This window comes from Bombus huntii, chromosome 14, assembly GCF_024542735.1.
Source record: "Bombus huntii isolate Logan2020A chromosome 14, iyBomHunt1.1, whole genome shotgun sequence".
Lineage (NCBI taxonomy): Eukaryota > Metazoa > Arthropoda > Insecta > Hymenoptera > Apidae > Bombus > Bombus huntii.
Genome location: NC_066251.1, coordinates 9576242 through 9591148, shown reverse-complemented (window position 1 = coordinate 9591148; position 14907 = coordinate 9576242). Strand labels below are relative to the sequence as shown.

Here is a 14907-nt window from a genome sequence, read left to right as displayed (position 1 = left end):
ATACTAATTGAATCTTATTTATACTGAATCGATGAAATCTCATGTGACGTAAAAACAGATTCAAAATCATAAGATACAAAAATGCATATGCAGATTCACAGTACTGATACGACTTGCATACATATTCATGTACTTCGTCTGCATAGGATATCATAGATTATGACGTAAAGAAGGCATAGATCGCAGCACTTATGATGTGTTTATGTGGACCGCGGTGGATTTTAACGTAACGTGTCTTGCTTGAAAATAAAAATTCTCGTATTTTATACAATTATGGATTTACTACCGTAAGCATCATTTTATATTATTTTACTCTCTACTTATAATAATAATTGATGATATTGTTACGATAATCTATATCACTTAATTCTCAGTATAAAGATCAAATATGCAGTATAACCTAAATTAGCTATATGTTCGCCTGTTTAGAGAGCACGATTCAATGTTTTGGAAAATTGGTAGATTAAAGACGTTCGAAGATTGGCCTTTTCAGTCCTCTGATAATTCATGTAATCCTGAGAAAATGGCTGCTGCTGGTTTTTTTGCTGTAGGTGGTAAGGAAGAACCTGACTTGGTTGAATGTTTTATTTGTTCCAAACAACTTGATGGCTGGGATCCTGATGATGATCCATGGTATGTATTGGAATGATTTTATTAATTTAGTATTAATGCCAACTATGTAACTTAATTCCAATTACTTTCAGGAACGAGCATGTAAAACATCATTCAGAATGTTTCTTTATCAGTTTGGGAAAACCTGATGAGACTTCATGGACTGTGTATGAGTTATTTGATTTGTTCAAAAAATATACAGTAAAAGAATGCGTAAGTATTACTTTATGAAATGAATTAATTACTTATAGATATAATGGAAAATATAGAGGATCTATGTATATAAATTTTATAGACACGTGAGTTGGACAAAGCTATAGCTAAGGCAAAAGAAGAAAGTATTCGACTAGTACATGAAATACCTCACATTTATAAAGGATTAAGAAAGAACTCTAAATATCAGAGTTAAGATTTTGGTAAAGTAATCCAAGATTGGTTATGTGCATAGTTCTATTTATACAACTATGACTTAATTTTTTTATTCTCTAATAAAATTTGTCACTGAGAAAATAATACTATATCTTCCTTTTGGTGAGAGTGTTTACTCCTGTTCCTTTCTTTCTTATTCTCTTGTATGTTTTTGTTTTCTGTTGTAAATTAAATAGTATACATAATACTGTGTTGTATACTCAAGAAAGAAGGAGATAATTCATTTGATAATGATCTAAGATTAGCAAAAGCAATAAAACTGAAGTGTAGAAGACATTGGGAACTTATCTCGTTAAAGCAATTTACAATGTCCATTCTTGTCAAACTTGTATAATTTTATCAGTGACATCTTAATTCCAATTTATTATCTAATTTTGATACGAAATATTAATGTTAAAAAGATAGACAACAACTGTTTAGCATACATATACGGATATTACGATATCGTAATCTCGTCTTTGAATTTAAGTAATTCTGCCGATGATCCGGTAATATGTCAAGAAAATTTTACGGTTTAGTTACTCGCTTATTAATTAAATTAAAATTAAACCTTTAATTTGTTCGGATTATGGATTCTGTTCAGAAAACTGGAATCTGTTTCAAGGAATTTTAATAAATAGGATAAATCAATCATGTTGTACAGAAAAGTTGTAAAGTAAGTACCTCATCCAATACATATACATCTAATTTTTCAAATGAAAATACGTATTATTAAGATATAACCGCAAACGAAAGATGTTTTCTGTCTTCTTCTCTTCTACTTTTTCTCTCTTCTTCTGTTTTACTTTTCCTCTCTTTTTCCCTCCTACCCTTATGCTTATAAGTGTGTTTCCTCTTTAATCGAAAGAATGCAATCAATCTATGTACTGGCTAATGCCTCTTACCTTCAACGTTCTCTCGACGAATCAAAGCACTTAATGCGGTTGATATTAAACAAGTAAAAAATATCAAAAATGGGTACATAATACGTTGCGTGTTATCATCCCCCCCCCCCCCCCCTAACATTAGACATACCTTCGTGTCAACTTTTACTAATACGCTTAGCGTCTTATCCACGTTTCCTTTCCCTTTTTGCGTTTAGTGAGGAGCACGTGTACGAGTATAAAATGAATTCGCACAGAGAGCATCGATTCAGTCAATCGTAACATGTAGTCGGGGTACGCATATATACCTCTTACCGTCTCTGTTCATAAACTTTCGTGATTTTCGTTGGCTAGATTTATCCTTTCGCTGCGCCGAGTATATAGACTAAAATAAGAACGCGATCGTATGTATTTTATTTGCCTTCGAATCGTTCATACAATTTATGTTTGATTTTCAAGCGTGTAATTTTTTATGTGTTTCTCATTCCAATCATAATCAATCGTCACAGAATATATTTTCGTTCGCACGATGCTGTCCACCTGCAAAATATGTTGTAAGTACCACCTGCATTTTGTAAATATGATATTATTTAATTTCCTACAAATCCGATCTCTCGTTGCAAGTAAGACGACCAAGTTTTTGTAGAAAAAATTACACGCACCGAGTACCACATTGTTATTTAAATGGTACAAAAATTCATTATTATTATTTCCCGTAATAAATTTCCACAATTTGTATCTCGAACTGGATATTAGTGGATTTTGCTTCATCTATTCGATAATTATTCGTTTCGTGAGATAGAATAAGAATTGAGATAGATTAAGAATGAGATAGAAGGAGAATAATCTTATGTGGGTAAATCAATTACATATGCGATAAAAGTTACGTAAATGATTTGTTGAAAAAAAAGTAATATTAATATTTCATGGTATCGTGGTAATAAATTTCTTCCTTAGCTTTGTAGCTTGACAATTAACGATCAACGAAATGTACATAAGCGATGTAGAGTTACCTATCATTACATACCTATCGATGCAGATTTCTTACATTTATGGTAGTTATTGCTTAATCAAATAATTTTTTACGCAGAAAAATGTCAACGTTATTTAGAGAAACATTGTGGGAAGTTCCGTGATCTGTAGTATTAGATGTGTGATGAAATCAGTAATAATAGTCTGTCGTTATCTTAGGTAATCTGTAACTAGGTGATGTATTTGAATTTTTATCGAGAATTCTTTGAATTCTTTTGCGCATGGTACAAAAAAGCATTTAAAAAAAACGATTGCTTTACCTTCAAAAGAAGAACGAAGCAAAGTAACGTAACGTGTAAAGTGAAGAGCGGAAAAGAACTAAAAAAATTCATGAATAAAGTTTTTGAACGTGACGTAAAAATAAAGGTGAAAAATACGAAAAATACCGTGTTCCGATTAAAGGGAGATTTTATATAACATTGACTGGTTTTATGTAGAACGGCAGCTGGAGAAGGTTGACCGAAGTAAGGAAAATAACTAATTCCACATATAAGACAGAATTATAGCAATTAAGATCATTTGTATCTACGAAATAAGCCGACAATCGCTTTCTCGTTATCTTTACGGCGAATCAGCGATTCTGTCTGCCGATATGATCATTATTGGTAGTTTTTGGCCTCTTATGTTTGGATTTTCCTTATATCGTGTCAGATAAGATAAACTCGTTGATGCTGCGTCTGGTGATATTTAAACAAAAACCCGAGTGACAAAAACTTATGCGATCGTTTGATTGTATCATGGATCAATAAGGAGTGATCATTAATGATTTAGGAGACACGTATCGCATATATATCCTTTCAATTTTATCTTTTTTTTTATTTTTGTCAATTGCGCATAATTCATTATCATCTAAAAAAAATGTGATTTTTCCTTTTGATTCAGTACATATAGTTACTTGATGCGAAACTGAAACCTACAAATAGAAAAATTTACGATATGAAGATGTCAATGATGCTTGAATAATGGTAGATACCAGAAAATAAGGAAAAATTTGTCTAACATCCTGATATTGTGACACAGAATACAATTTATTGTATACGTATATAGATATAGATATTCATACTATCCTCTTTAATTTAAAATGTTCTATTTACCATTTCGAAATTGAAGGGAACTGTAGTGTTATATATTATTTTCTTTGCACCGTTTTTGTTTCTCTTTTTAAAATATTTAGTCATTATTTCGTTACAGTCTGTATAATATAACTTTACTTAGAAAGTAAAAAAAATATGGGGACTTCAGATATTTCAACACATCTTGGAAAATGAAAAAATGTTAGACAGAACATTATAAGTAAGGAAAACGATATAGATAACGTCTACGTAACTACACAAGTAGCACTCTTCTCGTGGGTCTCGATATATTGCTGCAATATACAAATATTCTTTATCATCATCTTGTCGCCCAGCTTTTTATTAATCTTTTGGTTAGAGTTCTAATCTGACCATTGATAGAATTTAACCACCTATTATTTCCTGGTTATGTTTCACTTCTTTTTTTCTTTCTCGACATTTACATTTTGATACATGATATGCTAATAACAGATGACCGCGAATGGAATTTCAATTCCTCTATTTGTAAAACATGCCGTCCGTAACTTTAGTCCCTTCAGATCATAATTACATAATTAAAAACAGATCACGAATTATCGTTACCGGAATCGCTAAATATCGGAGTATGACCTTTTGTTTCAAGGATATGTTCGTTTTCGAATTTCTCTCTCTCTCTCGCTCGCTCTTTCCTCTTCTTCCATTCCTCTCTTGTACTCCTTGTTGGTTCAACGTTTGCCGTTTACCTTTTCAATAAGCACAACTCGAAATCGAAATTATGCGCTATGCCGAAGTCAGTGATACGTGCAAGGAATCTGACCTTTACCTAGATAAGTTTGTACGGTTCGTTAGACAGCTGCCAATAGGGGAAAGGCTCCGCTGCTAATCGTCATTCCTTCCGCGCTGTTAACCTCGGGCTTTCTTCTTTGCGACATGACAGCGTGAGTTTATTTATCGACGCTATTACCAATAAGAGATATGTTTACATGCACACAGGTGGAAGAATACCGCAACGATGGATATTCGCAATAATGGGTTTTTTGGCGCTCTTTAACGCTTACGCGATGAGAGTCTGCTTGTCGATTACGATTACCGAGATGGTAATTCCGATGCATGAGAATACGACACACTTCTATGACAATACTTGCCCGGTCAGGAATGAGAGTGGGAAAGGGGGTAACAATGGCACGCAATCGTACGCAAAACGGTATGAGTGGAGTGAGACGATGCAGGTAAAAACACACACGCGCATACGTGCATATGTACACTGCCTGTCATACGTATAAGTAGGCAGACACCTGTTGATATTTAATACAAATTGAATGCTTTTCACTGCTTTTAGTTTCTAATTATATTACTTTTTTTTAATCGCATTCAACTGCCAAAGTACTACTTCTACTACTACTTCTTTGGTAAAAACAATGCACATGTTATTCTCACTTTTGCTAGAGGTTCCAGTACTCTAAGCTTATTAGCAAGGTGTTTTTTGAGACAATCATTGTGGTATGCGCGTCTAAATTATGTTATTTTAAATCTGTTATTTCATTTGTATCAGATGTGCCTTATAACGTAAAATATTAAGTAAATTAAGATATTCTGGAGTTTTCCAATAAATTAAACAAATACTTTAGATTTCTAATACTTACGGCAGGCAGTGTATATGTGTATGTATATATATATATATGAATGATAAATACTTACGATATCGAAAGAAAAAATATTGTAATAATTACGAATTGTACCTTATAGTACATATGTATTTCTATATGCACTTGTAATACACGTTTTTAATCTTCCTCGTTCAGGGTATTATCTTGTCGTCGTTTTACGTGGGCTATGTGATAACACATCTACCTGGAGGGATGTTGTCTGAAAAATTCGGTGGGAAATATTCCCTCGGTTTGGGTATATTGGCGACCGGCGTTTTCACGCTAATTACACCGTTCGTCGTAGAATATGGAGAAGCAATAGGTCTAATCATCGTACGTGTGTTAATGGGCCTCTGCGAAGGGACAACATTCCCGGCGTTAAACGCAATGCTGGCCCAATGGACACCACCTGAAGAAAGGTCCATGATCGGTTCGTTGGTATTCGCCGGTGCTCAACTCGGCACGGTATTTGCCAACTCTTTGTCCGGTCTCATTATTCATTACTCGGCGATAGGATGGCCGGCTGTGTTTTACGTATTCGGTAGTGTCGGAATTCTTTGGTTTTTGATATGGCTGGTAACGTGCTTCAATAATCCAGACACGCATCCATTTATATCCGAAAGAGAACGAAATTTTCTACAAGAAAGGATGCACGCGCATACGCATAAAAAGCCACCTTCGGTTCCATGGAGACACCTTCTTAAATCTGTACCACTTTGGGCACTAATAGCGGCACAAGTTGGTCATGATTGGGGCTTTTTCACCTTGGTCAATGACCTTCCGAAATATATGAGCAGCGTACTCAAGTATTCGATCAAAGACAATGGATTACTCTCCGCATTACCCTATTTAACTATGTGGATTTGTAGTGTAGTGACATCTTGTTTAGCCGACTGGATGATCACGAAAGGCCTAATGTCACGTACTAATGTACGTAAATTGGGTACTACCATTGCCTCGCTCGGACCAGGAGCATTCATCATAGGTGCATCTTATGCCGAATGTGACAGAACAACTGTTGTTATTATGTTTACCGTTGGTACGACATTAATGGGTATGTATACATATATACAATACGTTGGATAACAACAAAAACGGCTCTTATCAACATTTTTAATTTTTTAAATGATAACACATTCTAGTAACCAGAATTGAAACTCTCAATATTGTGCAATCGATATTACGGAAATCGGGCTTAAAAATATAATTTGTTCACGATTAATCTAATTAATCTAAAATTAACTAGAGATATGCGTAGAATAATTGAGCCGTTCAGAAACCACATTGATCAACTTTATAAATTGAAAAGTACGGAAAAGTGGTGATTTTATAAATACTGCTTTTTAAATTTACCTCAAAACTTATTATTATTTATGTTATCTTTCAAAATTTGTTTCTTGAGAATTAAATATTAATCGTGTGTTTATGTAATGAAATTAAGGGATTAGATACTGACAGATGAAATTAATCAGTTTGGTTCTCGAGATAATATACTGTATATGATGAATATTCACTGTAATATGATGAATATTTCGTTAATAAAAATTCAAATGTATCAAACAGGAATTTAAAATGTTAGAGTCCGCTTTTTTAGAAAAAGATAAACATGGAAAATGGTCGTTTTTATTGTGAGCTCTTCAATTTCTTTCTTTCGACTTAATTTGGAAATTTCTATTCCCATTTGATTATAAACTCTATTGCTTTCTTTTTCCTACTCTAGGTACATTTTATCCAGGAATGAAGGTGAATGCTCTAGATCTCAGTCCAAACTATTCTGGCACCTTAATGGCTCTAGTGAATGGAATAGGCGCTTTTACCGGTATTTTGACACCGTATATCGTTAGTGAATTAACTCCGAATCAGACACTTGCCCAATGGAGACTCGTATTTTGGATTGTTTTTGTTGTTTTCGTCTTGACTAATCTGATTTTTGTACTGTATGCAAACGGAGAAGTTCAGTATTGGAACGATCCTGAATTTGTCAGAAGGGAAAGAGAAGAGAGACGGATGAAAATTGCAAACGAAAAAGGAGAAGTTGGTAAAACTAAAGAGCGATTGAAAATATTTTCGACTTAATGTAATTCGCGTAAAAATCAACACACGTCGATTTTTACAGCTTGAATAGAATATGCATGAGATACATATTAGATACATGCAGATAAGTTTTGTGCATTGTATACATAAGTGATTCGTTAAACTTAAACCATAAAACATGTATCCGTGTCGTTTATATTCATGACTATCTACCTTATTATACTCGCTAGATTTTCTATTAATTTAAAAAAAGTCATTCCGTCTACTCGTTTATGGAATGTATTAGACCTCTAAGTGTAATATAGTTCGTTTCTTTCTATAAACCGATATTTCTTATTAATGTTTCAGGAATGAAAACATTCTTTTCTTAAGCAAAATATCTTCCTTAATTATATTTTCTTTTATCACGCTTTATCAGATTATGCAATATTGAATATAATGTATAACAAAGGGATATCATAAACAGAAAAAGAACAAGAGAAAATATGGTGAGGGAACGAAATTTTGTACAGCCTTAATAGTATTTCAAATTTTTCGGTAGTTAATATCTTTCCTTTCTCTTCTTCTGTCTAGTCCAAGTTCGAAACGAATGATAAGTCGAACAACTGTGTAGATACATTTACATCGAACACACGTTAACGAGCGAGAATGAAAGACACATCTGGCTATTATGTTACATTGACGTGTTCTCGCGACTAACGAGATTCAGTGTACCTGAAAAATATTTTGTAACTACGTGTGTTAAAGTAAGTGTGTACATCGTTAAATATTGTTTCTAAAATAAATGAGAAGATGATGAAAAACTATACATATAGATATATATATATATATGATTGTTTAAAATAAAACGTGTGCGTATACACTTATACATATATGAATGACAACATATATATTATGAATAGGAGTATAAAACATATGACATGTACGGCAAATATTGGCATAAACTTCTACATTTGTCTCTTTATTGCGACGTGAAAAAATAAATGTATTTTTTGATTGTTATTATTTACTATTCATAATTATGATTCGAACAATTCTATCACAAATCGCGCATCCCTCATTTGCTGCAACGATGATATGACATAACTTAAAACTAAGATTTACCGTTTTGTATAAGCAAGTAGTAATAGCAGGTAATAATATTTTATCACATATTACACACCACTCGTTTAGTACAGCAATGATACGACGTAACTCAAAAATGAGATTGAACGTTTTATGTAATCAAAAATCTTTCTTTCTATACCAATAAACTAGTAATATTTTATCATATCAGACATTTACTACAGCAATGATACACCACACTAACAATAAGTAATAAAGTTGAACACTTTACGTAAACAAAAGCCGTTTTTTTTATACCACTGAGATAATATTTTTTATATCGAAAACAAATTTTGTCCTGTTTTTCTTTTTATAGCAAATGAGCAAATATTACATAAACAGTAGACAAATTTTGTACATATTTAGGTATGCTATATATGGACCGTTTATTTTGAAAGTGATGTAAGTCCATTTTGGTAAAAAAATGAGATATCACATAATTTGTGATTAATTTAGTTTAAACTTTTTATTTATAACTAGTTAATATTTAACATCTTAAAAAACGCCAATGCTTACAAATGCAAATGCGTTCAATTTAAAATTGGCCAATAAAAGAAATTGCATAGCGATTAATTATGAAAGTGGTGTAAGTCCAATTTCCATAGACATAGGTGGCGGGGTAGTACGAAAAAAGAATTTTTTGTACGCACCACAGGATTATTATGATGTTATAAAACAATGTAGACAAAATAAAAGATTTATTTTACACGAAATGGAACGAGAGAATTTCATTTCAACAAAAAATCTACAAAACGCAATTCAAAAACGAGTAAAAAAAAAAAAATAACGGAGAAAAGATAAACTGACTGAAAATATATTGGATATGTATACTCTTATGTATGTATGTACACTGTTTTATATAAAACATCGATGGAGGGCACAGACTTTAAGACATTAGATTTATCACCTACATATCAGGGAAAACCGCTAAAATTTGAAAGAACCGCCCTGACGCCTTTGTATAACGATGCCAGACCTATTACATACGAAAAATATAAAGATATGGAGCAGTTATTACCTTATATACTTCCTGTGCATCATGAATATTTCGAAACACTACAACATAAAAAACATAAATAAATAATATCAATATTTTATGTTAAGTTTAACAATATATAAATATAATTAACGTCCAAAATAAAAAATATTACTCCTATTATGTTATTATTTATAAACAAAATAGGATTCATACAAAATATATTTTAAGTGATATTTAATTTTTCACAATTGAAATTAAATGATTTTTACAATTGACTAATTATGAAAATGGTGTAAGTCCATTGATAGCCTATAAATAAATATTATTTTAGTTAAATTCGCCTAAAAGAAATTTATATAATCAAATTACATATCGATAAATTAGTAAAAATATTTCCAGACTTGACATAATCTATATTTTTGAATTGACTAATATGCTAATCTCTAATTTTCTCGAAACAACCAAAAAATGGACTGCACCACTTTCAAAATAAACGATCTATATTTAACACGATGAATTCTTTCTGTCTTTTTTTATTTTCCTCTTTTTTTACAAATATTCTTTACTAGTATCGCATTATTTACAAATATTTTCAATTTTTTGCACCGCTTAGTGAGTTAGTTGACCTTTTTTAAAAAATCTACTGATAATTGCAGTGTCGTTACTTGAGCGCATTTCTGAAAAGGTACGTTCATCTCTTCGCTAATGAAGTACATATATACATCATGTTGATAAAATAACATAAAACCACAACTCATTGATTCTCTAATTCGAAGGTAAGGTCCAAGCAACTGGTATTTCTAGTTTTTTCTTTTCGTGTTTTCTTCGTTGACCACGACATCTTGCTCTATTCGGACTCCAATCTATATTATCTTGGACTTTCCAGGGACTTGACGTTATCATGTAATCTGTCGGTCGCGTATTTTGTATCTGTAAAGATTCTGTTTCACAAGTATTTGCGAATATGTAATCAGCGTGGTAATATCCCCTTAATGTTGGCTCTTCGCGGAAACCTTGCATAGCACACCATACGTGCGAAAGTAAAGTGGGAAATCTAGAGAGCCAATAATCGGTAAACTTGTCGGGGATATACCCAAGGCTTTCTTGGGCTTGCGGACTCAATTCTCTATAGTGATGTTTCTACAACAAATCATTGGAACCATTAACGAAAAATAAAATTCAAACGTCATTCTCTCGATCTTTACAATTTATGTTTGTACTCGAACCTTGTTTCGTAATGCCCTTAGTAAATCTCGAACACTTTCGCCACGATAACTTCTATACTTTCGTAGATCAGTTGCAACTTCTATGTCAATAATTAATCTCCAATCTCCTTGTAACACTCGCATGCTATTAGATTCCAGTGCAATTAAGGCCGGACTGTCGATCTGGTCTTTTTCCACTCGATCGCTCACATCCTAATTCACAAATTAAAAGGAATTGGAAAGGATGAATTTCATCCTTGATAATAGTTAATAGGAAATAGCTAAAATAATCTAAATACAAGAAGGTATGAAATAATATAAATAGAGCACCTGAAAAAATGCAAGAATTGTAGCAGGGTCCCAAAATATTGGATGATCATGGACCGCCATTACAGGTGGTCTTTCCGATGGATTACTTGCGATCATTGCTTTTATAAGCACTAACGCCAACTCTTTGTCATTCTGGGAAATTCCATCATGAAGTGCCATTAAATCACTTTCTCCGCCTATGATATATCGAATTTGCTCATTGTCAGAAATAGAAATCGAAAAAGAAAAGAGAAAGAATGAAGATGCAGTTTTATCCGCACTCAATAAAATAAACAAAAGTTGGAAATAAACGAAGTACTATGTATATTCTTACAAAGAATATTAGCTTGCCGCCGTAATGGATCTCCAAATGGATGCTTTCCATCAGAAAGAACATAATAAAACACACAGCCAAGAGAAAAGATATCTACGGCGCAAGTAGTTCTGTTCCCATTTAACATTTCTGGTGCAATCCAACCATCGGTTCCTGTTACACCTGATCTACGCGAAAAGGACACGCGACCCAATTGAAGTTTCTTACATAAACCAAAATCCGATATCATAGCTCTTACTTCTCCGCGTGGTCCTGGGACTGATAATAACACATTGTGAGGTTTGATGTCTCTGTGCACTGTCGTTCAAAAGGAAAAACAGAAAGTTGTTAAAAAGACAATACTGATATAGATATATTTAGTGTTTTAGCGATCACAGGGAAACCTAAAACTTACCTATATCAAGAAGATGGAGATGGGCTAATCCTGATGTAGCCTGTCGCAGAATGCTTTTCGCGGATATTTTTCGTTTATCGTACTTTCCCGCCACATAATCTTGCAAAGTCGCTTCAGCTAATTCTAATGCAATATATCTGAACATCCTATCTTGCTCAGTGCAAAAGTATCGCACAACATTTGCATGCGCATCCGATTCTCTGAGCAGTGTTACTTCCCGGTCGGCAAATGTAAAGCAATCTGGTAACAAACGCTTTACAGCTACAGAGCGTCCATCGAAACTACCTCTGAAAATATGTATAAAATTCCAATGTCATATATTTTGTATAGCTTAATTAAAACAGTGAGAAAGCATACTATCTTTCTTCTATATTACCTATATACAAAAGTTCCCTCGCACCCCTTGCCTAAAACTTGTCCAGTATCGAAAGTTATCTTGCCAACTTTGACTACTCCCTCACCTATATCCTCAGGAACTACGAGTGTGTTTAATCGCATTCCATAATAATCATTGGTACTACTATTTTCCCGAGAACCCTGTGATAAAAAATTGTTGATCGTTTAGAAATTCCAATGACGTAAACTAGCTACTTTTTAGAGATATAGATAGAACTAATACACTAATAGCAAAGGAAAACTAAATATAATGAAAAACAAATGTACACCAATGCAAAGAAAAAACATACCTGAGAAAGTTGTTGAAACTCCTTAAATTGTGCGTTAAAGTACCAGAACATTGCTAGTATACATCCCAGCAATACGACTAACGTTAATTTTAATCCTTTATTTTCTTGCTGACTGAGCCAATTCTTGCCCATTATATAAGTATTCTGCATCAACTCACGCCACGATCCATTATTTCCATTGTTGTTAAATTTATCATCATTTTGTAAGCTGAATAATGATTGTTTTGTGGAATTGAAATATTGCAAAGGTAATGTTTCGATGACAGGATCGGACCGACCAGTAATTTGAAGTGGTTGTTGATCCTGCAATTTATATTCAGCTGGTATTTCGTAGTGACCTGTTCTCCAAATAAGTTCACAAAATTCGGTTAGTAAATAATATTAGTATTAATTAAAGTAATCAATTATTTTTAATCATTACCATTACCTAGTGTTATGACTGCCTGATATCCAGTCTGAGCAATAAAGTCAGTATTGTCAAAATATGAATTAGACAGAGAAACATTTCCATTGTCGTTTTTTGCTAATTGTGGAACTGATAATGGACCTTCAAGTAGCAACTGACCAATATTACTCGATATTGTGGCTGTTGTTGAATCTACAAGAGATGGTAAGGCATACAGTCCGTGTCTATGTTGGCCAATATATAATGTTGGACTGTGAAAAGAGAACAGGTATTGTGAATTAATTTCACATAAAACAATAACGATGAATACTTGAATCAAGCAATTTATAAAAGTATCAATTACTAACAATAATTGAATGTCGCTCGGTTTGTTTGCAAAACGTTTTAGAAGAAGATTCAAAGTTTGATCTGCAACACTAGTAAAAGGAACTGTTAACAAGCCATCTTCCCTTACGATGTACACTGCTATCACTGGACTCTGTACATCCAGCTCCCACAAAATTATTCCTAATCTTCTATCTACAGTAACAATCCGTCCAGTCGAACTTGTCGCAAAATGAACCAGATCTATAAAATAAAATTGCTATTGCATTCATGGTAATATATCATATAACAAAGCAATATGTAAAAGTTATATATTAGTCAAACCATAATTTTCTATTCCTTCAGGTTCCATTTTTGTAGCGGTGTAATCATAAAACGTAACATTCCACTTTCGATTCTTTTGCTTGCTATCCACCATCATGATATTATATTCTGTACGTCCCATAAATACAACATTCTGCATTTCTAGAGGACAAGTATTTTTAACTTCATCAAATCCTAGTAGTTGCTTCCTTTCACCAGTTCTAGGATCAATACCAAACCAAGTATCAATCTTTCTACCAGTATATAATATTCCATCGCTGCTACGACAAGGACTATTAGTCACAAGTTGTGGAATGGTGAATGGCAGCTTTTTTAGAGCTTCAGTTTCTGCCCCAAATATATACAAAGAACCATCCTTTGGATCTGGTAAAAACATAGGCCTGAAACAAGCACAGAACTTAATAATAATAATTGAGTTATGACTACAACAATACTTTCACAAAATAAATTCTAATATACTCACATGGAAGTCCTGCCAAGATCAACTGGTACCTTGACAATTGGTTCTGCAACAAATGCTTAAAAATGGTTATACTAGTTTGGTAAAAGCTAGATCCTATGAATTATACCTATTAACAATACCATCGCTTTGTCGCCAGAGCACATTCCCAGAGCGTTGTTTTATACCAACCAAGGAACCATCTAATGTAGAAAATATTAAGAGAGGATCATCTTGCTCTGGTATTAATTCCGTATCCCTCTTTTGTTTATGCTACAAAAAGTTCATCTTAAATTTATAGAGGAAACTTTTTAATTATGTACATTAGAAGAACCAAAAAAATCAACATACTTCTCCCTCAGAGGTCTTAAAATAATCCGATTTCTGTGATCTTTCAGTTTGACCACAGACATTCTCAATGAAAAGTCCAATGGTCAAAAAGATTAGTATAAGCCCAAATCGCATGATTTGTATTTTATGTAATTAGTTGTTTATATGTTAACCAAAATAAATAGGTGTTTTAAAAGCAATAAACTATATCTATAAAATGGTACGATATTCTAATTTTACATCCCTCTCTATAACAAACGACGACTTTTTTCGTCATCTCGTCCAAGTGTTTTCGTAATTTTCGAAAATCTCTCCTAAATACCCATCGTCAAATGTGTCTGTTACAAAATACTTTGTCTTCCTTTTGCTTCATATATACTTAATATTACATACATATTGAGTATC

At 32.9% G+C, this 14907-nt stretch overlaps 3 protein-coding genes across 6 annotated transcripts; 2 read left to right on the top strand and 1 right to left on the bottom strand.

Moving 5' to 3' along the window:
* The first annotated feature begins 118 nt into the window (after positions 1 to 118).
* On the top strand, positions 119 to 1130 carry LOC126873243 (baculoviral IAP repeat-containing protein 5). The gene is made up of 4 exons (XM_050633928.1): positions 119 to 287; positions 430 to 633; positions 705 to 825; positions 908 to 1130. The coding sequence occupies exons 1-4, from the start codon at positions 274 to 276 to the stop codon at positions 1019 to 1021; spliced, it is 453 nt and encodes a 150-aa protein (XP_050489885.1). The 5' UTR covers positions 119 to 273; the 3' UTR covers positions 1022 to 1130.
* A 695-nt stretch (positions 1131 to 1825) lies between these two features.
* LOC126873237 (putative inorganic phosphate cotransporter) lies at positions 1826 to 8687 on the top strand. Of its 3 annotated transcripts, XR_007692346.1 has the most exons (6): positions 1826 to 2458; positions 4982 to 5217; positions 5791 to 6688; positions 7355 to 7672; positions 8017 to 8156; positions 8242 to 8687. XR_007692346.1 is itself a non-coding variant. In XM_050633920.1 (5 exons), exons 1-5 carry the CDS (start codon positions 2434 to 2436, stop codon positions 8037 to 8039), a joined length of 1500 nt encoding a protein of 499 aa, XP_050489877.1. In that variant the 5' UTR covers positions 1826 to 2433; the 3' UTR covers positions 8040 to 8687. The 3 variants fall into 3 exon arrangements, 2 of the variants coding, with proteins under 2 accessions (XP_050489877.1, XP_050489876.1); XM_050633920.1 differs by having other exon boundaries at positions 8017 to 8687; XM_050633919.1 differs by having other exon boundaries at positions 7355 to 8687.
* Positions 8688 to 10268: 1581 nt separating this feature from the next.
* LOC126873233 (serine/threonine-protein kinase/endoribonuclease IRE1) lies at positions 10269 to 14672 on the bottom strand. 2 transcript variants are annotated; one of them, XM_050633909.1, is made up of 13 exons: positions 14524 to 14672; positions 14303 to 14445; positions 14197 to 14239; positions 13734 to 14113; positions 13433 to 13652; positions 13107 to 13336; positions 12680 to 13017; positions 12370 to 12530; positions 11994 to 12280; positions 11600 to 11896; positions 11287 to 11462; positions 10978 to 11169; positions 10269 to 10891 (listed from the first exon to the last, which is right to left on the bottom strand). In XM_050633909.1, exons 2-13 carry the CDS (start codon positions 14337 to 14339, stop codon positions 10517 to 10519), a joined length of 2736 nt encoding a protein of 911 aa, XP_050489866.1. In that variant the 5' UTR covers positions 14340 to 14445; positions 14524 to 14672; the 3' UTR covers positions 10269 to 10516. The 2 variants fall into 2 exon arrangements, with proteins under 2 accessions (XP_050489866.1, XP_050489865.1); XM_050633908.1 differs by having other exon boundaries at positions 14316 to 14445.
* Between the last annotated feature and the right edge of the window lie 235 nt (positions 14673 to 14907).

Coding starts and splice junctions, on each gene's coding strand:
- LOC126873243 (XM_050633928.1), top strand. Junction 634..704: donor GATCCTGATGATGATCCATG/GTATGTATTGGA, acceptor AATTACTTTCAG/GAACGAGCATGTAAAACATC. Junction 826..907: donor AATATACAGTAAAAGAATGC/GTAAGTATTACT, acceptor TAAATTTTATAG/ACACGTGAGTTGGACAAAGC.
- LOC126873237 (XM_050633919.1), top strand. CDS start 2,434: ATGCTGTCCACCTGCAAAATATGTT. Junction 2,459..4,981: donor GTCCACCTGCAAAATATGTT/GTAAGTACCACC, acceptor ACATGCACACAG/GTGGAAGAATACCGCAACGA. Junction 5,218..5,790: donor AGTGGAGTGAGACGATGCAG/GTAAAAACACAC, acceptor TTCCTCGTTCAG/GGTATTATCTTGTCGTCGTT.
- LOC126873233 (XM_050633908.1), bottom strand. CDS start 14,637: ATGCGATTTGGGCTTATACTAATCTTTTTGACCATTGGACTTTTCATT. Junction 13,018..13,106: donor TCAGGCAGTCATAACACTAG/GTAATGGTAATG, acceptor TTTGGAGAACAG/GTCACTACGAAATACCAGCT. Junction 11,463..11,599: donor GCGGCAAGCTAATATTCTTT/GTAAGAATATAC, acceptor GATATATCATAG/GCGGAGAAAGTGATTTAATG.